This window comes from Microcebus murinus, chromosome 4 (genome assembly GCF_040939455.1).
Source record: "Microcebus murinus isolate Inina chromosome 4, M.murinus_Inina_mat1.0, whole genome shotgun sequence".
Classification (NCBI taxonomy): domain Eukaryota; kingdom Metazoa; phylum Chordata; class Mammalia; order Primates; family Cheirogaleidae; genus Microcebus; species Microcebus murinus.
Window position 1 is genome coordinate 110,033,482 of NC_134107.1, and position 20,030 is coordinate 110,053,511.

The 20,030-nt window shown below is 47.9% G+C and overlaps 1 protein-coding gene across 1 annotated transcript in view; it reads right to left on the reverse strand.

Moving 5' to 3' along the window:
* Nucleotides 1-4,172: 4,172 nt before the first annotated feature.
* Nucleotides 4,173-20,030, reverse strand: part of BARX2 (BARX homeobox 2) — a 64,103-nt gene continuing 48,245 nt past the window's right edge. Inside the window, exons 2-4 of the mRNA XM_012751534.3 lie at nucleotides 15,054-15,360; nucleotides 10,844-10,928; nucleotides 4,173-5,173 (exon numbers count right to left, since the gene is read on the reverse strand). Of these exons, the coding sequence (XP_012606988.2) occupies nucleotides 4,901-5,173; nucleotides 10,844-10,928; nucleotides 15,054-15,360 (665 nt within the window). The 3' untranslated portion in view covers nucleotides 4,173-4,900. The remainder of the gene's footprint in view (nucleotides 5,174-10,843; nucleotides 10,929-15,053; nucleotides 15,361-20,030) is intronic.

Genomic DNA, 20,030 nt, shown 5'->3' on the forward strand with positions numbered 1-20,030 from the left:
AGGAGCCGGGGAGACTGGGCGAAGCCAGACCCTCTAGTTGCCTGTTTGGGGGCCTTTGGCGACCTCAGCACAGAAAAGGGAACTTGGAACATATCAACTGAAGACAGCCTCCAGGAACTTGCGCTTGAATAGGTGAGCAAAACTAATCCGTGTCCTCTTTGGAAATACGGCAGGACCACAGTGATAATTACAAAAGGTGCATTAGGAGGAAGAGGTGAGGGAGGAGTCAACAGGTTAGACTGGGGAAGAGGTGAGGTTAATTAAGGAACACTTGCAGGGAGAGGCGCCTTCAAGTTCTCGCGCTGAGAAGCATAAGAGGAGAGCAAGTGGGAGAAAGGGCCCTGTCCCTTGGGCACAGAGCACGCCGGGGTGCCACCTATGGGAGCCAGATTCAAGGAGGCAAAGGAGGAAGCGCAGTGCCTCTGTGCCTGGCAGGGGACAGCAGCGGGACTGAAGGGAGATACGGACACAAGGAGCAGCAGCCACTCAGGGCTTTAGGCAAACACAGGCAATTAACTGCACAGAAATTCTGAGAAACAAGGTTTAGTGCAAGGCCCATTTCATCTCTTTAACCCCAACACTACCTGCCCCCAAGGGTTCCTTTCAAATATAACGAGGGATTTATATATATATAAATCTTATGTACGTAAGATTTAGGTAGCATCTATGGGAAACTTTGAGAGGATGAGGTGATTAGCGACTGATCCTGGTCCAGGAGAGACACTGGGGAGGACCTCGGACAAGCTCCCACACAAACTGCGAGGTCCCAGTCCACTTTCTGCTGCGTGGACAACAGCAGACCAGGCTGACAAAGCCCTGCTTCTGTTGAGGACAGAGCTTCATGGCCTCCAGTCCAGGGCTAACCAAGGCCCAGCCCGGCATGGCCAGGATGGTGTGAAGTCCAGAGGTCACGAGAAGGGCGGATGAACTGTAAGCACTCTGTGGAGGGGAGGGGAGACGCAGTGTCCTCAGACCCCTCTTTTCAACAGTTCTAGAACTGACCACTCTCTGAGAGAAACTAAAAACCAGCCCATTTAAGGCTGGTTTCTGACAGATCTGTTCAGACAAGCGTGAGGGCTTTTGAGACCCGCTGGTTACTGTTGAGTCAAGCTGGGGCTGCCACTGTGTCTTAGCAAAGCTTCGGAGCCCACGTGCAAGCACACCGACCCAGGACAGGACCTCGGGCAGAAGCAGAAAAGATGCACATGGTAGAAGGAGAGGCAGGAGAGCCCCTGCAGACCCCTGCGGTGGGAAAAAAGCTAAGTGCAGGGAACTTCTCCACGCAGCCCAGGTGGAGAGAAGGCACGCTAACGGGACGGGCCCTCTGCAGGGAGTCTGGCCCCTGGGCTCTGGGCTCTGGGCTCTCTGGCCTCTGGGCTCTCTCCCTAAGGACCCTGGGAAAGATATTAAGCTCTCTATAATTAACGGGCTCCTATAAAACTGGAAGAAACAGCCCATTTCACAACCTGTCAAAGTGCTTGAATTGTAGTCCCTGGGCTCCCAGAGGGGGGCATTGCTAAAGACAGGCAGGCCAAATTCCTCTACTGGTCATCTTCTTAAGTTGAGATTCAGGAGGACTTGGCACAGTTCTCTCCTTTTTCTGGAAAACCTCAAAAAAGCAGCAGGTGGCCACACTCTTAAATAAGCCCCTGAACCTACAGGGCCCAGCATCCTGGATGCTGAGAAGGGAGAGAACGCCTAGTAAGGCCTGAAAGGCAGGTGACCGTGGGGCCCAAGAAAGACAAGTGAGAGTTGGACGTCGCCGGGTAAGTCTCTCCTGACCCCCACAGAACCCACGCCGATGACACGTGTGAGAGGGCGCTCGTGAAGCTGGTTTCTGGCCGCCAGCACAGTCTGGGGAGCTGGGGGAGAAGGCAAGCTGAGCTGCAGAAGGCACAGGGCGTGGCTCTGAGGCGAGGCACAGGCAGCAGGTCCCTACTCAAGTTCAAAAGGCCAGCCATTCCCTCCAAAAATGAAAAACAGAACTACCATATGATCCAGCAAGCCCACTACTGGCTGTACGTCCACAGGAAATAAAATCCGTGCGTTGACGCGGCACGTGCCCGCCCACGCTCACTGCAGCGTCATTCCCCGCGGCCAAGACGGGACCAGCCTGTGTCCGCGGACGACGCAGGAATGAGGAAACGTGTCTGCGCAGCGTGGAGCACTTCCCAGCCTTTAAGGAGAAGGACATGCCGCCATCTGTGACGGCATGAGTGGACATGGAGGACGTCATGCTAAGTGAAATAAGCCAGGCACAGAAAAACAAATACCGCATGATGTCACTTTTCTGTGGAATCTAAAAAAGTTGAATTCTCATAGAAATAGAAAGTAGAATGTTACCGTGGGCTGGGGGGCAGGGGAGTTGGGGAGATGTTGGCCAAAGGTTATAAAATTTCAGCTAGACAGAAGAAATGAGTTCAAGAGATCTATTATACAACATATTGACCGTAGTTGATAATGTCTATGTGAAAATTGCTAAAAAAGTAGATTTTAAATGTTCTCATCACAGATAAAGCACAGTATATGAGGAAATGCGTATGTTATTAAGCTTGATTTGGCCATTTCACAAAGTATACATATTTTTAAACATTATGTTGTACATCATAAATAGCCAAAGTATTTGCCAATTAAGAAAATAATACATTTTATTTAAAAAAAAAAAAAGAAAAGAAAAGGCCCAGCCTGGCCTCTTTTTGAAACACTGGGCAAAATCATGCAGAACTGAGGCTTGTAAATGGAGGTAACCTTGGGCTTGGATCCTCCAAAGCACAAGGAAAGATAATCTGAGGTCTTGAATTCACCAATGAAATACCTTCAACTCCTAGGGGCAAGACACAAAACCAAAGATAAGAGGCCAAGGAGTAAGAACTGGAAGGCAGAAACAGTGCCCGGAACCCAGCACTGGGGAATGCCAGTCCACACACGTATGCACACATTTACTGTCGGTGACAGTCACTACCAAAGACTTCAAAGAAGGACATCATGAGAGCCCAGGGCAAGAGATGGAAAAGCACCCTTGGAAGCCGGCATCCAGACCAGAGGCCTCCTGGGGCAGGGTGAACAGGACAGGACAGTTCCTCAGGGGTGACACTGAACTGGCACAGACCCCTGCTTACTCCGGCCGCTGTGCACACTGTGGCGCATTGTGTCACCACCTGGTATGCAGATCAAAACTGCTGCGGGGTGGGCTGGAGGTGGAGGAGGCGGCTTTCTACACGCTCCGTACAAGGAACCTCGCACAGGCAGCCAGGTGTGGTCTGCACAAACTGGTTCTCAGAGGCCAAATCCTTAACTGCTTTGTCTATTCACAAGAGTTAAGACAAGACTCTTTTCTCTTTGTTGATCTCAGTAGCGAAAGGAACACAGGCACTGCCCTGGCAAAGGCAAAACTGCAGCCACTTTCCGGCTGCCCGTGTGCATGGAGAGCAGCAGCCAGATGACTGAAAACACACAGATCTTCCCTGTTTAACTCGGAAATGAAATATATGGTTGTTTCGGAGAACTAGTCGCAGGTTTTGCTTGCTAGTTGAGGCACTGTTAAACTGTTGGTTGGTATTCTCCAAGCCCCCAACTGGGCAGAATTAACTCTGGGGCATCGCAGGTGAGCATGCCGGGAAGCCGTCATCAGGGGGACCCTGCAAGATCAGGGTGCTGGGCCAGCATGCGTGAGAGTCAGACAAAAAACAGAGGCAGGGCCCCTGACATACACCTTAGAAAACCTGAAGCCTACCTCTTTCCTGATCTTATTAAAAATGGGACATCATTTTTAAATTTAAAAATCACAAGCACATCGAACCAGGCAGTTCTCACATCTTCTTCTGTTAAAAGTTGCAGAGCCCCATCATCTAAATGGATACTTAATAAGGAAATCCCAGAAGGATAAACAAGAAACCAGTAAAGATGATTACCTACAGGGGCTCGGGGTAGGGCAGGATTTTTATAGTTTTTTTGGGGGGGGGTGCTGGGGAAAGCCCCCCCATGCTCGTCCTTCCACACCTGGGGCCTCAGCGCCACTTCCACGGCTCTCTGCACTTGGACACCAACAGCCTGGCCCAGTCCCTTGTTTTATAGACGAGGAAACAAAGGCCCAGGGAGGCTGGCTCACTCTCTCCGTGGGTCACATTCAGGAAGGGTTAGGTATGCCCCCAAGAAGACACAAAAGCACTCAATCCTTTTGAAAGATTTATTTTTAATTAAAAAATAAAAGTTATCTTAACATATCTGCATTGCAGTTTCAGGGATGGCAATTCAATGAAGCAAGAAAAACAAGGGTTATCAGTTCTTGGCTCACATGACCATCTTATAATGGGTACAAAGGCACACGTGTCTTCAAACAAACAAACTTGATTCAGAAACATTTCTTAAGAACTCAGAACTCCCTTCCCCCATCTTTTTGTTGTTGTTGCCCGCCCTCCCCCTCCCCCCCAGAAAACAACCAAAAACATTACATTCTCTTTTAAAACTACAGAAATAAGTGCTGAGTCAGCGAGGAACCAGCGCACACTCCCCACAGGGCTCCACGGGCCTCTGCGTTGATGGCCGGCTGCCTAGAGCCGGCGGGGAGCGAGCTGAGCACCCTCACTGCACACCAGGACGGGCCTTGCGACACAGACCAGGCGCCCAGGCATCACCCAGCTGGGGCAGGCAGCTCCAAGCGCTGTCTCCCTTAGTCAAGGGCATCCATGGCTAAAGCAGCCTTTTGAGAAGAGAAGGGCCTAGGATGAGCACGTCTTCCTCAAATGCCTGCGATGACAAGGCCATTGGAACTGCGGGTGGGAGGGAGGCAGGTGGGCCTGTTGTTCTCTTCCAGTTTACCCTAGAAGTTTTTCTCTCCCTCTACTCCCCGCCTTCTCTCTTTTCCCTTCCTCGCCATCTCCCTCTTCCCCGCAGAAGAGCTTTACTTTAGCTCAACGGGAGGGGGTTCGGAAGAGGCTACTGGCAACTCCTGGGGCTGGCCTGGCGGCTCTGCCATCTCCAAGGGGACGTCGCCCGCTTTGGGTTCCTGTGCTTCACAGAGCTGCTCCTGGCCCCGGGCGGGCTCCGGGGGCTCCTGGCTCTGGACTTGGCTGTTCATCTTCTCTTCAGCTTCAATCTCTTCTGATGTGGGGATGGAGTTCTTCTTGGGACGACCTTTGGGCTTTGTGGGTGCTTCCTGTCCACCTTTAAGAACCTGTATGAGAAAAAAGTTATTGAATCCAAGAAATAACTCCTTCCCTCCACCTTCCTGCTTCCCCAGTGTAACCCCACACAGCATCTAAACCACTTCTTCCCAGCAGGGAGATCACAGGGTTCATTCACACCTTCATTCTGCAAATGCTCAATGCACTTTGGATCAATAGCATATATTTTGGCATTGAATAAAGTGATCATAAACACATAGAAAATTCAACTTCAACAACAAGGCAAGAAGTGAAAATTAGAATGTTAATACAATAACTATCAAGTTGACAAAAAGGCAACAATATTTGTAGCAAGCAGGAAAATAAACACTGACACTCTAGTGTGAAAGTGTGATTGGTATCTTTTCAAGATGATCTGAGAATTCAAATCAAACGTGAAAATGTGCATACCTTTTCTGACACAGAAATTCCTTCAGCTAAATTCTAAAAAGTCATCTATTAGAGGAATAGTTATTAAAATCCTTTGCCCATTTTTAAATTTGGTTGTAAGATTATTTGGTTGTAATATTATTGAGTTGTAAGAGTTCTTTAAGTATTCTGGATATAAGTTTCTTATCAGATATAAGATTTGCAAATATTTACAGATATAAAATTTGTAAATATTTACACCTATTCTGTGGGTTGTCATTTCACTTTCCTAAGGATGTCCTTCATAGCACAAAAGTTTTTAATTTTGATGATGTCCAATTTGTTTTTTCTTTTGTTGCTTACACTTTTGGTGTCATATCAGGTTTTACCTGATCCAAGGTCATGAATCTTTAGTCTTATGTTTTCATCTAAAAGTGTAATAGTTTTAGTTCTTACATTAAAGTCTATGATTTTTTTGAGTTAATTTTTGTGTATGGTATGAGGAAAACAATAAACACCTCCTTTTAGCTGAAAATCTGCTCAACCACCATACTTCCCACCCAAACAGCTAACACACGAATGTGAAGGGGACATTTAATGAGACAGAGATGCTGACAGACCAGCTCCAGAGAGAAGACATCCCTGTGCTCCTTTTCACGTAGGTCATTATCTGATCTTGATTTCAGCTGAGTGCAGGCTTCTGAAAGCACCCAAAAGTGCCAAGATGGAATGTACATGCTGAAAGCAGCTCCACTCGGCATGAAAGAGGTTATACAAAAGTAAGTTGCTCCATGGAGTAATCAAGCTAGCAAAGGGCAGGTCTAACAAAGCCACCTAATTGGCAAAAGAAAGTCCAGCCCAGCAATTAGAGAACACCACCCACACAGTTTGGATAGACCCCACCTGGCTGTTTTCCTACAGCATGAAAAAAAGAATCAAAACAATCAGACCATTTTCTAAACGGAATAAAACATTCCAGCGCAAGCAATAATTAGCAGATAACTACCCTCTTGGCTGCTTTTTGCACTTGACCTCTGGCCCTCTGCCTTCCAGCACATCTGAGACATGCAATTATCTCAAAACCACCCTGCACAAGGGTGTGCACATTCACATGCACCCTGTGGCCCTCGTCCCCAATTATTCCTAGAGCCAATTTAGTCCCCTTGGTCTAGAGAAGCCAGACAACCTATAGTATGAGAGGTCACATGCCTCTCTCTGCCTCTAGGAAGAACATCTAGTGCACCACCTACTTTTATTAACCATGACTGTGGACAGCTCTCTGCTGAGCTCTAAAACTAAGTACTCAAATGTTCTGTTGCTGAGGACCTCAAGATGGGGCCTTTTGCATCCTTCCTGGGGTGCTTAGATGGCGGACAGGGATTATCAGTGCAGGGGGAAAACTTCTCTCTCCCTCATTTTTCAGAAAACGGAGCTAGCCAAGAGCAGAGCTGGATTTGAATACAAAACCCCTGACCATTCTAATCGAACACTCTCGGCAGTATTGCATCCGGCACAGTGCGAAAAGGATATATAAAATGTGCCACTGTTCTAGGTCAGGTATTTATTTGCAATTATCCAAACTCCCAGCAGATTCCAGGCAGCAGACAGATTAATGGGGTGATTTTTGCTCTATTTTCTCTCTGAGCAGCTTTGTACAACAACGGGGCCATGTAACTGATGACTGTGCCTGTGAGGCTCAGACAAGTTTGAATTCTCCGGTGTGAATTCCCTCCCAGACATCGCTGCTCATGTTAGCTGCTCTCGAGGCCTGCAGATGGGATGTCCCATCACAGCCCAAGCAGGGCCCGAAGGCTCAGGCACTGACTAGGAGACAGCTGGGGAAGGGGACTGAGAAAGGGCAGAAGCCTAGGACTGCTAATAACCAAAAGAAAACTTTAGGGTCCCATACGCTTGTAGAATTCACTTTTGGCTTATCAATCCTGGCCTCCAAAAGTTTGGATTCTCTGAAGACATGGATTTTAAGGACAGGTAAATAACAGTAGTAATAATAATAACATCTCTTGGTTGCATCTTACATGGCAGGCCCTGTTCTAAGAGTTTTAGAGATTATCTCAGTTAATACTACAACCCGCAAGGTACATGGTAGGCACATTCCTGATGAGGAAACAGGCGTGCAGAGGTTAAGTAACCGCCCAAGGTTACATAGAAAGCAACGGGTAACAGTCTCGTGGAGTCACTGACTGGGGACTTAGTGAGAAGGATAATGACGGTGCGTGGTGTGGGCCCACCCAGTTCTGAGACTTGGAGAGGAAGGTGATGTCCATGTGGATTCTCTCATGGAACAGAAGTCTATTTCAGAGCTGAAAAAGACCCCTTAGTAAGGAGATACTGTCATCCTGCTGAAACACCAAGGCCCTCCTGGAACTGAAGCCAACTGAAACGGAATAGAGGGTGAGCACCCGTCTCACGTGCAAGAGTAGACCTACCCAGCCCGCCACAGGGTACCACTGCTGACCAGTCAGAACCAGTCAGAGATGCTATCCTGGTCCTGGCAAGGCTGCCCTTGGCAGGCGTGTGAATACGTCTGAGAATCAACTGCTAATCTTTTACCAGTTCCAATTAGGTTACTAGCCTCGAGACATCTTTATTACCCAATTACCTTTTCTTTTCCTGCCCAGTACCTGAAGAGATAGCCTTGAAAGAGTTTTGCCGGGAAAATATATGAAGCAATCAGGATCCCAACAATGCCCTGCTGTTCCATAACTGAGCGCCATCCCCACATGTCAGCTCCCGCCGTGCTGAAGCACCTACGTGCCCTCAAGGACTCTGTCCCTTCCTTCTGCCTGCAACACCCTTCCCAACGTCACTTGGCGCATTTCCGTCCAACCGCTAAAACCAACACAGACGACCCCTCTTCCCTGAATCCTTCCTCCACACTGATTCCAAACCCTGTAAATCCTTTTGCTGTTGCCCTGATCACTCTGTATAATAATAATACTAGTTTGTAGGTCTTTTTCCCCCACTTGTCTAAGTACTTTCTTATAAGTTTATTTTTTAATGAACAGGATGTCTTTGCATCTCTGTAGCCTGACAAAAGCAAGTGCTGAACAAATTATTGCAGAAGTGAACTGAAAGCCTAGCACTCTTGTCTCCTAAAAGGACCTGAATTTGGTTGGCCTACAGAATGCTCTCTGAGGTTAAACTGCTGAGTTTCTTCCATTTTGGTTTATAAGGCATTGACAGCCATCAATAACCAGCCCACAGCTGCGCCAGGAGCACAGTGGCTGGTGAAAAACAAGTGACGTCAGAGCCGAAGGCACATGCGTCGTCCGTCCCACGGGTATCGGGCGGAGCTGGCAGGGAAGGCTGGCTGTCAATTCCTTAATCATCTGACTCATGAAAAGATTGCTGATAACCAATTTAAACAATGCTTCTGCTACTTGAGAGACACTGATTTCCATGCTGACGATTGACGAGGAAGGAGGTGCGTGGTGGAACTTGCTCAGAAAGCAGTGAAGGGACTTGCCCGCATCAGCCAGGGAGAGGCAAGCATGGGAACACGGCCCAGTGCTTCCCACTCCGCGGTCAGGTTCTAAAGGCCAATCCCCCAAAAGGCCTCCACTGTGGAGTCTCCTGTGTGTCTTAGCACTACACATTTTGTGGAATGACTGTCTATTTAACTACATCCATTCATTCTCCAATGCTTCTCCCTGCAGTCTTCTCTACCACCTCTCCTCTGAACACTGATAAACTTATAAATCTATAATAAACAACCAGCACCTCATTATAATGTGCTCCCTAGCTGCTTCCTGGGCCTTGTTTCTCTACAGATCATAAATCCCTGAAAATGGGGGTTATATTTTATTTCATCACTTCCTACAGTGCCTAGGACAAGGTATGGTTCACAGGAGATGCTGAATACACAGTTGTTGACTCGTGCAACAGCTGTGTGTTCCTACCTCCAACTGGCAGGGCCACCCTCCTGCATGAGCACTGCGGAGCCAGGCTGCCTCCATCTGAAAACCCTTCCATTTCAGGTCAGGTGCCCCCAGTGGCAATTATGAGATTTGCCCAGGAATTCCTTTTTGGGACCATAATCATAGCTGTTTGTTGCCTTTTTCCTTCATTTTTCCCCTTAATATTCATTGGCAATTTATTTATTTTGTTTTTCCTCCTCATTGTTAGCAGATAGAAAGGAACAGCAAGAACTAAAGGTTTAAGAACAAAATTAGTGGATAAGACCATAAAACTGAGAAAATATCTACTGACTTTTTTTCCCTGAAAAATGCTGTGAGAGGACAACTGAGTTATTTGATTATTGTGAAAAACGTATTCCAGCCCTTGAAACACCAGGAAATATGGCTTGTGACCAGATGGGTTAGCAAGTTAGAATGACATTAGGGAGGATGAGATGCCTGGTCCCCACAGGAGGAGAAAGAGCCAGTAAGATTCAGTGAGGTTGTAAGAGACCCACGTTGGATGACCTGGTGGCACCAGGTCTGCAGGGCAGAGGCAGGGCTTCTGCCCTCATTGTCATCCCTTCGCTTTTCTCTGGGCTTTGACCTTGTCTCTGTGGTTTAAGAAACTGACAAATGAAATATTCACTTTGGAAAGTCTGGATTTAATGGTACTTTAATAAAAAAAGCAAAAGGATAAATGATAATGAAGTTGAGTTCTTCAAAACATAGGGATGTCTATTCCAATATGTACACTTAAAAATCAAAGATGGAAGTGTTCATTAGTCATGCACTAGAGTGGCATTACAGAAACTGTGGTCATTATGTCAGGCGTCTCAGAATAACCTGGGTGCTTATTAATGTGCACATCATTCCCAGCCCTGTCTCAGATTTCTGGGATCAGAATCCTGGGAGGTGACCTAGAGTCCTGCATCTAATCTGCTCCCCAAATGACTCTGATACGCACCAGAGTTTGAGGATCACTGCATCGGAGGACCCCGAGCAGAAAGAACAGGTGTGTCCTCTACATCGTTATAAACAAAGAGTACTTCTATTCTTAGCTTGTGGTAGGAGGGGGAAGGAAGTTCTTCGAGAAGGCTAGCCAGCAGGGTTAAAACTAGCAACTAAGAGGCTTGTGGGCTCTCTTTTTATTTGATTTCTAAGGAAATTGTGAAGAGGACTATCCCTCTGGTTAGGAAATCCAGGTCAAGAAGAATAGCTCACCCAACAGTCAAACAGCCTCCCTCCCCACCAGGAGCTTAGAAGTCCTTCCCATCTGCAACCCAGACCACCACATGGTCCTGCCTACCCCACGAAAGTGCCTATCACATTCTGAAATCCAGTAGGACTCCTTCCATCAGGATGGGTGCGTGGTTAGACTCTCTCCTTTCTTACCATTTTCTTCCACTTCATCCTGCGATTCTGATACCAAGTCTTCACCTGCAGCTGAGTGAGTCCCAGGGACTGGGCCAAGTCCAACCTGGAAGGCACAAGATGCAAAGGAAGGATGAGGAAATGGGGAAGGGCAGCGGGGACGGGGTCCTGCTGTCGAGCTCAAGCACTTGCCACCAAAGCTCAGACCTCCCGCTTCATTTACCAATTCTTCCCCAAAGGGCTTTTCTTTCCGCCCAAGGATCGTAGGGAGGAAACTCTGGGAAGCTGAGAAACAGAAGCCCACACCCAAGGGCGCCTGGGCCTGGCCCCACCCTGGAAACGCCCACTGTCTGCAATGGGCCTGAGAAGGACGGCTGGGCCTTCATCACACAGTCCTTGTCCTGAGCTGGCAGGTCTTCACTCGGATCCTCTACAAATGAGGACTCTGAACCAAAATCCAAACCTGGAAACGGAAGGTACAGCTGTGCATTCCCCAAGGGAGCCCCACTCACCACTGCAGACCCAGTTCCAGGCCCTCCCTGCAGGTAAGCTCCCCCCTCCAACCTCCACTCTGTACCTTCCCCCTAGACAGCCCCACAGTCTCTGCTGTTCTCTAACCACTTCGCATGTATTATTTCTGCCTCTCAACAGCAAGAGCAGGGCATGTCTTCCACTTCTTTCATATCCACGGAAGTGACAATCACATTCTTAGGTCCAGAAGCAGGGCTCCAAAATACCTTTTGATGGATTGATCCATTCCCTGTAGCTGCCCTTAAACTGTTGCAATGATTAAAATGTTATAAATAATTAAATGTTATAAATATTCCAAAGGAAACATTAAATCCATAGCCCTCCTGCCTTCCATTCTACTAATCATAGCTCTGCACTTCTCAGTAGCCATCTGAAAAGTCCTAAAAGTCAAAGCCAGTCCTAGGAAGTGTGCAGTTGGGGCAAAGTCCAACAACACAGCGACTGTTTCCTGAGCCCCACAGTGTCCCAGGCTCCATGCTAAGTCCCCAACATCTGCTTGCTATCTCATCTATTCTTTTCAAAACACTCTGAAGTAGGTATAATTATTCCTATTTCACAGGGAAATGATTCAAGGTTTAGAGAGCTTAGAATCTATTAGCACTATGGCCAAATCCTGCCTGCTCCCTGTTTTGTGAATATAGTTTTACTTGAAACATAGAGACGCTCGTTCATTTACATATTATCCACGGCTGCCTCTGTGCTACAACATCAGAATTGAGTAGCTGTGACAGATCATACTGCTCATGCAGCCTAAAATATTTATATCTGACCCTGTCCTAAAAAACTTTGCTGACCCCAGGTAGAGGATCCTAGAGCCAGAGGTAGAGGCAGGATCAAAATCCACTTCTCTGACTTGTACACCACCTGCTGTGTTGGGGCTCACACGCACCCACAATATATTTGTACAAGTTGGATCTGCTAAAGGGAAATGCAGGGATGCTACAGCCCACAGAGCAGCAAACAACCTAAGTGGAGCAAGTGGAATGAGAAAGAGAAGTCTGTAGCCAGGCTTCCAATCTCAGTCCTCAAGCCTATGATGTTGACCCACATGCGCAAGAACCCCAGGCTACCTAAGCAACTGGAAGGACCATCTCCTTAAGCCAACACTAGCTGCCTACCTGAAGCTCCAACCTTACTCAATGAAGTAGTGTGAAGTTTTAATGCAGCAATTTGGGACGATCACCTTTGATACAACTTGGGCAGTGACCCCCCTTTTTGAAGGTGCCCAAGTTTCTGAAGTTTGTCGTTTGTGGATCTAAGGCCCACAAGCTCACACAAGCCTGTGCAGCCACAGCCCGAGCCGTGGAGAGTCTCAGGTGCATGTTCTCAGCTGCACCTCTCTCTACCCGAGGAGATCTAACCATTAGGGAGACCAACGGGCAGCAGCCCTGAAGGATCCAGGCACTAAGTCTTGGCACTCCCTGGTGCGCTGCCCAGTCCCCCTGCTCAGACCAGATTGCACAATTTAAATTCCCATTAATAAGCAGAATCTTCCTTCAAGGGACTTTGGAACTTGTCTTAAATCTGCATTTACATATATCTGGTTGTCCTTGCAGATGGCTACTGGAAGCTGGCAGTTTTATTGAAAGTTATTAACAGACTAAAGCCAACAAATTCCCAGCACCAACAGCACTTAGCTCTTCCCAGTAAGGAGGCACTGCTTCCTGAGCAGTCATTCGCCAAGGACCAAGCACGCAGGGGGCCACCCCACAGACTCCTGGTCTCACAGGCCTCCCTGGAGACCGGTCCTCTGTGGGCTCTGCAGTGCCTTCCCCAGCCCAGTTCACCTGAGGCCATCAGGTGCATTAGTCAGTGGAAGGTTCAGTTCATGGCTCTGCTGCTGCGTTAGCAAGTGGTGTTAGCTCACTTGGGAAAAATGCAGCCCTGACTCACTCTGGCTACAGAAACATGCTTCACTGTCATCAGCTTTCTCTCATTACCTGCCACCGTTACAAATTCTCACTTCCCTGCATATATGCTTAAGTGGGCTCACCTAGGAAACTGGAGAAACAAACACAGAGCAGGAGGGCGAGAGCTGTGGGAGGAGGCCGTGCTCATGGCCCTGGTCACGTAGGGAGGCGAGGAGCATCTGAACGGGCGGGTTAAGGCGGCAGCTTCAATGCCAGCCAGATGGTGTCCTCTCCAGGCAAATGAATCAATCCTGTGCAGGTCACCTGAGAGACGCCTGGGCAGGTATCAGGAAGCCCCAGGAGGTTCATCAAGAACTAACATTTCTGTAAAATCATCCTCTGACTTCTAGAAAGTAAGCCTAAAATTTTACCCATGTGTGCAAAAGCCCTTTCACAAGCTACTATGCCCCCAACTTGTAAATAATGGTGCCCACTCCCCAGGCTGCACAAGTCCACGAGGCTCTCAGTTACGTGCTGGGGGCATCAAAATACCCATTTAATACCCAGAGATCCTGTCTAATAATACCTGATTCACAGACCTGTCTCCACTGTCTGCCGCAAGGCACCCAAAATGCACAGGTCAAAAACAGGACTCACCCTTCCCACCCCCAGACCCACGCTGTCCTCTGCCTCTGGCTTCAGTTAATGGGTCCCTGCTTACTTGGGGCCCAGTCAGGAACCACAGGACTCTCAGCTCCCTTCCTGCCTCCTCCCCCAATGCTGACTCTGTCCACTCTCTCCTCAGAATTGTCCTCCCTTCTGCTCTCGCCTGTCTATTCCCACCATCACCCCTAATCCAAGTCTTCAGTGACTATCCCTGGATTCTGTCCGTTAACTGGTTTCCCTGCTCCAAGTTTTGTCTCTCGGATCCATCATTTACAGCATCTCTGCAAAGATGATTCTAACGGGGAAGTCTGGTCACGTCGCTCCCAGCTGGTAAAGGCCGCTGACTGCATGGGCCACCAGGCCGGCGTTCTCGGCCAGGCACACAACCCTTCCCGCCTTTCGGCCTCATCCCCGCCCCAACCCATTCGCACCTTAAGCTGCAGATATCCCAAGCCATTCGCGGTTCCCTCAACATGCCCAGCGAGACAGGCTTCTTACTGAGCCTGATATGCCATCCCCTCGGTGCAGGGTGCCCTGTCCTTCCTGGAATCAAACCTCTTCTCCAGTGTCACCTACTCTGGGAAGCCCTCCCTACCCCGTCTGACACACTCCAGCAGATCCTGTGTTCCCACAGCGCTCAGCACCACGTGAGCACCAGGACCGGGCTCCCCGGGCCGCAGGTGGTTGTTATGCCTGCCCGTGACCTCCTTCACAGCCACTTTGGGACGTACATCCCTGCCCCAGTGCCCGGCACCCAGAGGACCCTCAGATAACAGCGACGCTGTCCGGTTCATTGACTCTGTAGCCAAATTCCCTTTCGGCCAGTGATTTGCAGACTCCTCTCTCACTTAAATGTTCAGCAAAGAGCTGCTAAAGGCTTAAGGAATTCATTTGTGTTTCCTTCCCTTTCTCTTGACAGGACGGGGTCAACCCTGATGTGGACAGGGCGATGGGCGCAAGGCGTGACGGCTGTCAGCACGCCACAGGCCGGCTGCCGTGCCGCGTGCTGGACTCCCCAGGGCCGCGCCCGTTAAAGCCAGGTGAGGCGACCGGAGCCCAGCAGAGCCCTGCCACGCCGCGCAAACGCAGTCCCCTGCGGCGGGCGGCGCCACAGCCCAGGCTGAGGGAAAAGGAGTCTCCCTTTCCAGGGGCCCTCACTGCAGAGCCCCTCCCCGCGCGCTCACCTGTCCGGGGTGGACAAGTACTTCTGCTTCTGGAATTTCTTCTCCAGGCCCATGAGCTGCAGCTCAGTGAAGATGGTGCGGCTCCGGCGGGGCTTCTTCTGCCGCGGCGCGGGCTGCTCCGCCTCCGACTCGCTGCTGGCTAAGGCCTCGCCGCCCAGGGCCTCGCCCGGGACCGCCTCGCCCACCGGGACCGCCTGGCAGGACAACGCCTGGGCGATCCCCGGCGCGGCCGGGACAAGGTGGGAGATAACCGCCGGCTGCCGGGTGATCACTGAGAGCAGAGGATATGCCCGAAGGGAAGGGGAGCCTGGAAAACAAACAGGGAGGGAGGTCACCGTCACGCAAGGAGCAGCGGGGGTAGGAGGCCAGGAGCCCCCGGAGGGCCACCTGCTGAGACCTTTCTGGCTGGCAGGGCCTCCTGCTCCTAAGGAGCTACAGGTGGAGGAGGGGGAAGAGAAAGCGGCCACTCGAGGCCTACAACTTCAGGGCGGGCAGACAACGTGGAGACCTGTCTGTGAGACACTCAAGCGGCCAAGAGGTACCTGCAAGTCCTCCAGTTTTAAGTGAATCTTTCCCCTCTCTCTCCCTCCTGAATCCCTAAATGCTTGGTCAGTGGGACCAAGCAGACGAAAAGAAGTGGTCAGAAAAAGCTAGAAACACTTATTTCAGAAATCCAACAAGATTTCCTGAGACCCACCCATCGTCTTTATCAAAAGACATGCCTGTTTTAGGTTCCTTGAATCACTGAATTTTTCAGAGCTGGAAGGATGTTTTAGGATCATTTAATTCAATTCCCTTACTTCAGAGATGACTAAATAGTCCCAGAAAGGTTCAGTGACTTGCCTGAGATCACATAGCAAGGAAAAGGCAGATTCGGGAGTCCAACCAAGTTCTTCCGGCTCGAACACCAGGGCTCTTATCACCACATCTCGAATCGCACAGACTCATCACTTAGAAGAAGGGACCAATAGATTCTATTTCCATGAAAACTCAGGTCAGCTACGACTGGTGCCCACAGCACTGTGGTAGGGAGGATTCTCAGGCTGGGTGAGAGCCTGGCTCACCAAAGGGCCCTGGTGCTGAGGGTGGCTAACAGTGTCTGCCATGGACATGCACAGGGCAGGCTACGGCGGCATCTGTACTAGCTACATGGCACTCGTGCTTTAAGAATTCAAGGCAAGAGTACTTCCCCGTCCAACAATCTGTTAAGCCTTCAAAGTTCCAGTAAAGATCTCTCCTTTCATTATTCAATAAGCATCAGTTTTAAAATGTCTCAATCATTACCTATGTAAATCATTTCATCTTTCAGTTGTCACCTGTACAGTGAATAAGAACAGCTGATTCAAACTCTAATATACCGATGCCACAAAGTCCCTCTCACCCACCATTTGATAGCTGATGGCAACGGAGAAGCCTCAAGGCTGCCCCGTGGACTCTGTCCTGCCTGACAAGTGGCTACAGGGCAAGGCAGACATCTGAGCCGAACCCACAGACATCACGGAAGCACCAGGTACGACTCGTGCTCTCGCTCTTTTTTCTGGGTTGGCATTTCTCTTCTTATTCCTTCCCATGCCTCTGCTTTGGACCCCAGTCACAGTTATTGAAACCAACAACTTCTCTTGTTCTTTGAGTGTATTTCCAGCAAGGCCCAAGGGAAACCACAGAGTTGTTAAATAACAATAAATCACCAAGTGCTATGACTTCCATTACTCTCCTGCCAACTCTAACACTTGAGGTTTTGTGTTACGGATTCTTTTTAAGGAAAAAAATCATCTGTGAATGATATTTTATAGCAAGAAAATGAGGAATGCCTGGGCTCATGGATTGCATCTCCCAGTACAAGTGATGAAATGATACTTCTTGGAAAAGAATCTGAAAACTTCTTAAATAGGCCTAAGATGTTTCTCATCTCAAATCATTTGACTCCTTTAATTCTGCCATTTCTTTCAAAAGAGACTATCTTTCTTTAGCAGGCTAATTTATAAGCTAGATACGCAGGAGCTTATCGGTGTAGTAAATGACTAGTTATCTAACTGTAAGTAAGCCTTTTTATCACCTTTCTCTTTTGTAAGATGGTTAAATATTTTTTCCCCTAACATTGAATAATATTTGAAAGCATGGTAATGTATCTAGGATTGGCAAGGATATGGGAAAACAGGCACTCATATCTTGTTGGGGGGGGTTCATAAAACAGTATAATCTTTTAGAACAACAAACTAAGCCATATCTACCAAGTTACTAACAGGGAATTCTGCAAGCTGCGGTCTATGTGTACAGAGATTTATGTACAAGCGTATTCACTATAGTCTTGTTTATAATAGTGAAAAGAGAGAAAGAACCCACATATCTACCCATAGGCCAGTCTATCTATCGTATGGACTACAACGTAACCATTAAAAAGAACTATCTCAGGCTGGGCAAGGTGGCTCACGCCTATTAGCCTAACACTCCAGGAGTCCGAGGTGGGAGGGTCACTTGAGGTCAGGCATTCAGGACCAGCCTCCACAAAAGTAAGACACATCTACAAAAAAAATAGAAAAATTAGGCTGGTGCGGTGGCATGCATCTGTAGTCTCAGCTACTCGGGAGGCTGTGCCAGGAGGATCACTTGAGCACTTGAGGAGTTTGAGGTTGCTGTGAGCTGTGATGATGACCCCACTGCACTCTACCCGGAGTGATAGAATGAGACTTTGTTTCAAGACAAAATGTAAAAAAGGAACTATTTCTATAAACTGATATGGACAGATGAATAGTGATATATATATTATATATATACAAATTCATATTGTTAATATGAGAAAATAACTAAAATATAAAGAGAGAAAAGTATGGTGTAAAATAGTTTGCATTATCATAAAAAAATCTCTGTGTGTTGTCTGAATTTATGAATGTATTTTTTCAAAGCCCAGAAAGCTACTTACCAAATTATTAACAGTTATAGCGTCTGGGGAAACGGTGGGAGTAGAACAGGAATAGAAAATAGGAATAGGGATAGAAAACATATGTATTCATCTAATCCTGCCATAAATATTCATTGAACATCTACTACGGGGTACACTCTGCTTTGGAGGCTGGGAATACAACGAGTACTACGAAGTCCACCTCGGCGGAGCTTACAATTCAGTAGGGGAGGCAGGCAGCAAACAAACAAATATATAATACAATGCCAGGTAACAATGAATGCAATATTCACACACAGTGGGGCGTGGCGCAGGCAGGGAGGGGCAGGGTCTCGGAGCAGGAGTCAGGGAAGGCCAGCCTTCAGCAGGAGAGCACCTCCCCACGGAGGAGAGCCTTGAGAAGGCACAGGGACCAGCGCGGCACGGGGGAGAACCAGCAGGTGCAGAGCCCTAAAGGGAGAAGCAGTGTGGGTTCAACAAACAGCAAAAGGGCAGAGTGAGCAAGGGGACAGGACACAGGACAGCAACATTTAGAGAGATCTGCTGGAGCCACAGTATGCAGGGTCTTGTAGGCCAGGGCGAGCCATTTGGGTTTTATTCGGAATATGATCAAAAGCCATGAGCGAGAAGTGGGCTGGGGAAGGACACGATCTGATGGAGGTCTTCAAGGGACCCTGTAGTTCAGGGTAGAGATCTGGCTGTGGGGGTGGTTGTGGGAGCAAAGAAACCAGTGAGCAGGCAAGGCCGTGTTCTAGACCAGACACACAGCAGCTACAGCAATGAGGGTGTCAGACTCAGTATATTTTACGGTTAGGGTTGAAAGGACTTTGTGCAAGGACTGAATGTCAGGTCAGAGAGAGAGAGAGGGACTGAGAGTGCGTGCCAGGTAATGCCTGGATTTTTAATCTTAGCAACTGAAGGATGGATGGAAGGATGGTACCCTTCACTAAGATGGGAAAAAACTGGGGCTGGGGCAAGAGCAGCATTGGGTGAGAAAGCCAAGATTTTCGTGTCAGACAAGTTGCATGTGTTAAGAGGCAGCTGGATAAACCCGTCTGGAGTGCAGGGAGGCTGGGCTGGAAACATGACTTTGACTAATGGGAGTGTATGTGGTATTTTGAGCCATGAGACTGCATGAGATCCCCAAGGGAGTGAGTGGAATAAAGAAATACGGAAATCCAAGGATTGAGCCCCGGGGCACACCAGCCTCTGAGGTCACAAAGAGGAAAAGGAGCCAGCCAAAAAGACTGAGAAGGAGGGACAAAGAGGAAGTGGGAAAACCAGCATGCCGTGGCATCCCAGTAACTAGTGATACTTCTGTATCATTTATATTTTGCACATGCATGTATTATATTTGTAATTTTAAAAAGTAAAATTAGACTAAATGAGCTTTAAGTTTCATTCTCATTGTAAAGTTTTAATATATGTTCAATTTGTCAAAAAAGTATGATCATTTATTGACTCCTGTACCTATGAATAGTTAAAATTTCTCCTAGAAAGCTAGGCAAAGAAAATAAATCTAGAAATCCCAAAAATGGAGTACGAAATATGTGTAGTTTAATGCACTTCTTGTAAAACAAAGATTGTGGGTGGTCTCTTGGGCAAAGGGGAATCTCTCTGCCCACTCAGAATCAAAGGGTCTAAGGAATTTTCTCCCTTATGTTAGAAGATGTTTGAGTTCTCTTGTTAGTAGAATCCTATTCATTCTTTTAAAATAAACATCATTTAACATGGAGAAATAATAGCTTTTTGAACAAGTGGTGCTAGACCAACTGGGCATCCATATACAAAAAAATTGAAACTTGACCTTATACATTATTTTTCTAAATCACTCAAAATGAATCATAGACCCCAATGGAAACACATACCTGTAAAACTTTTAGAAGGAAACACAGGAGAAAATCTTTGTGACTTTGGGTTAGGCAGAGAACTCTTAGCTATGACACCAAAAGCATGATGCGTGAAAGTAAAACAACAACAACAACAACAAAAAAAAAACAAACAAAAACACTGGCCTTCATCAAAATTAACAATTATTTTTCTTTGCAAAAGATAATATTAAGAAAATGAAAAGACAA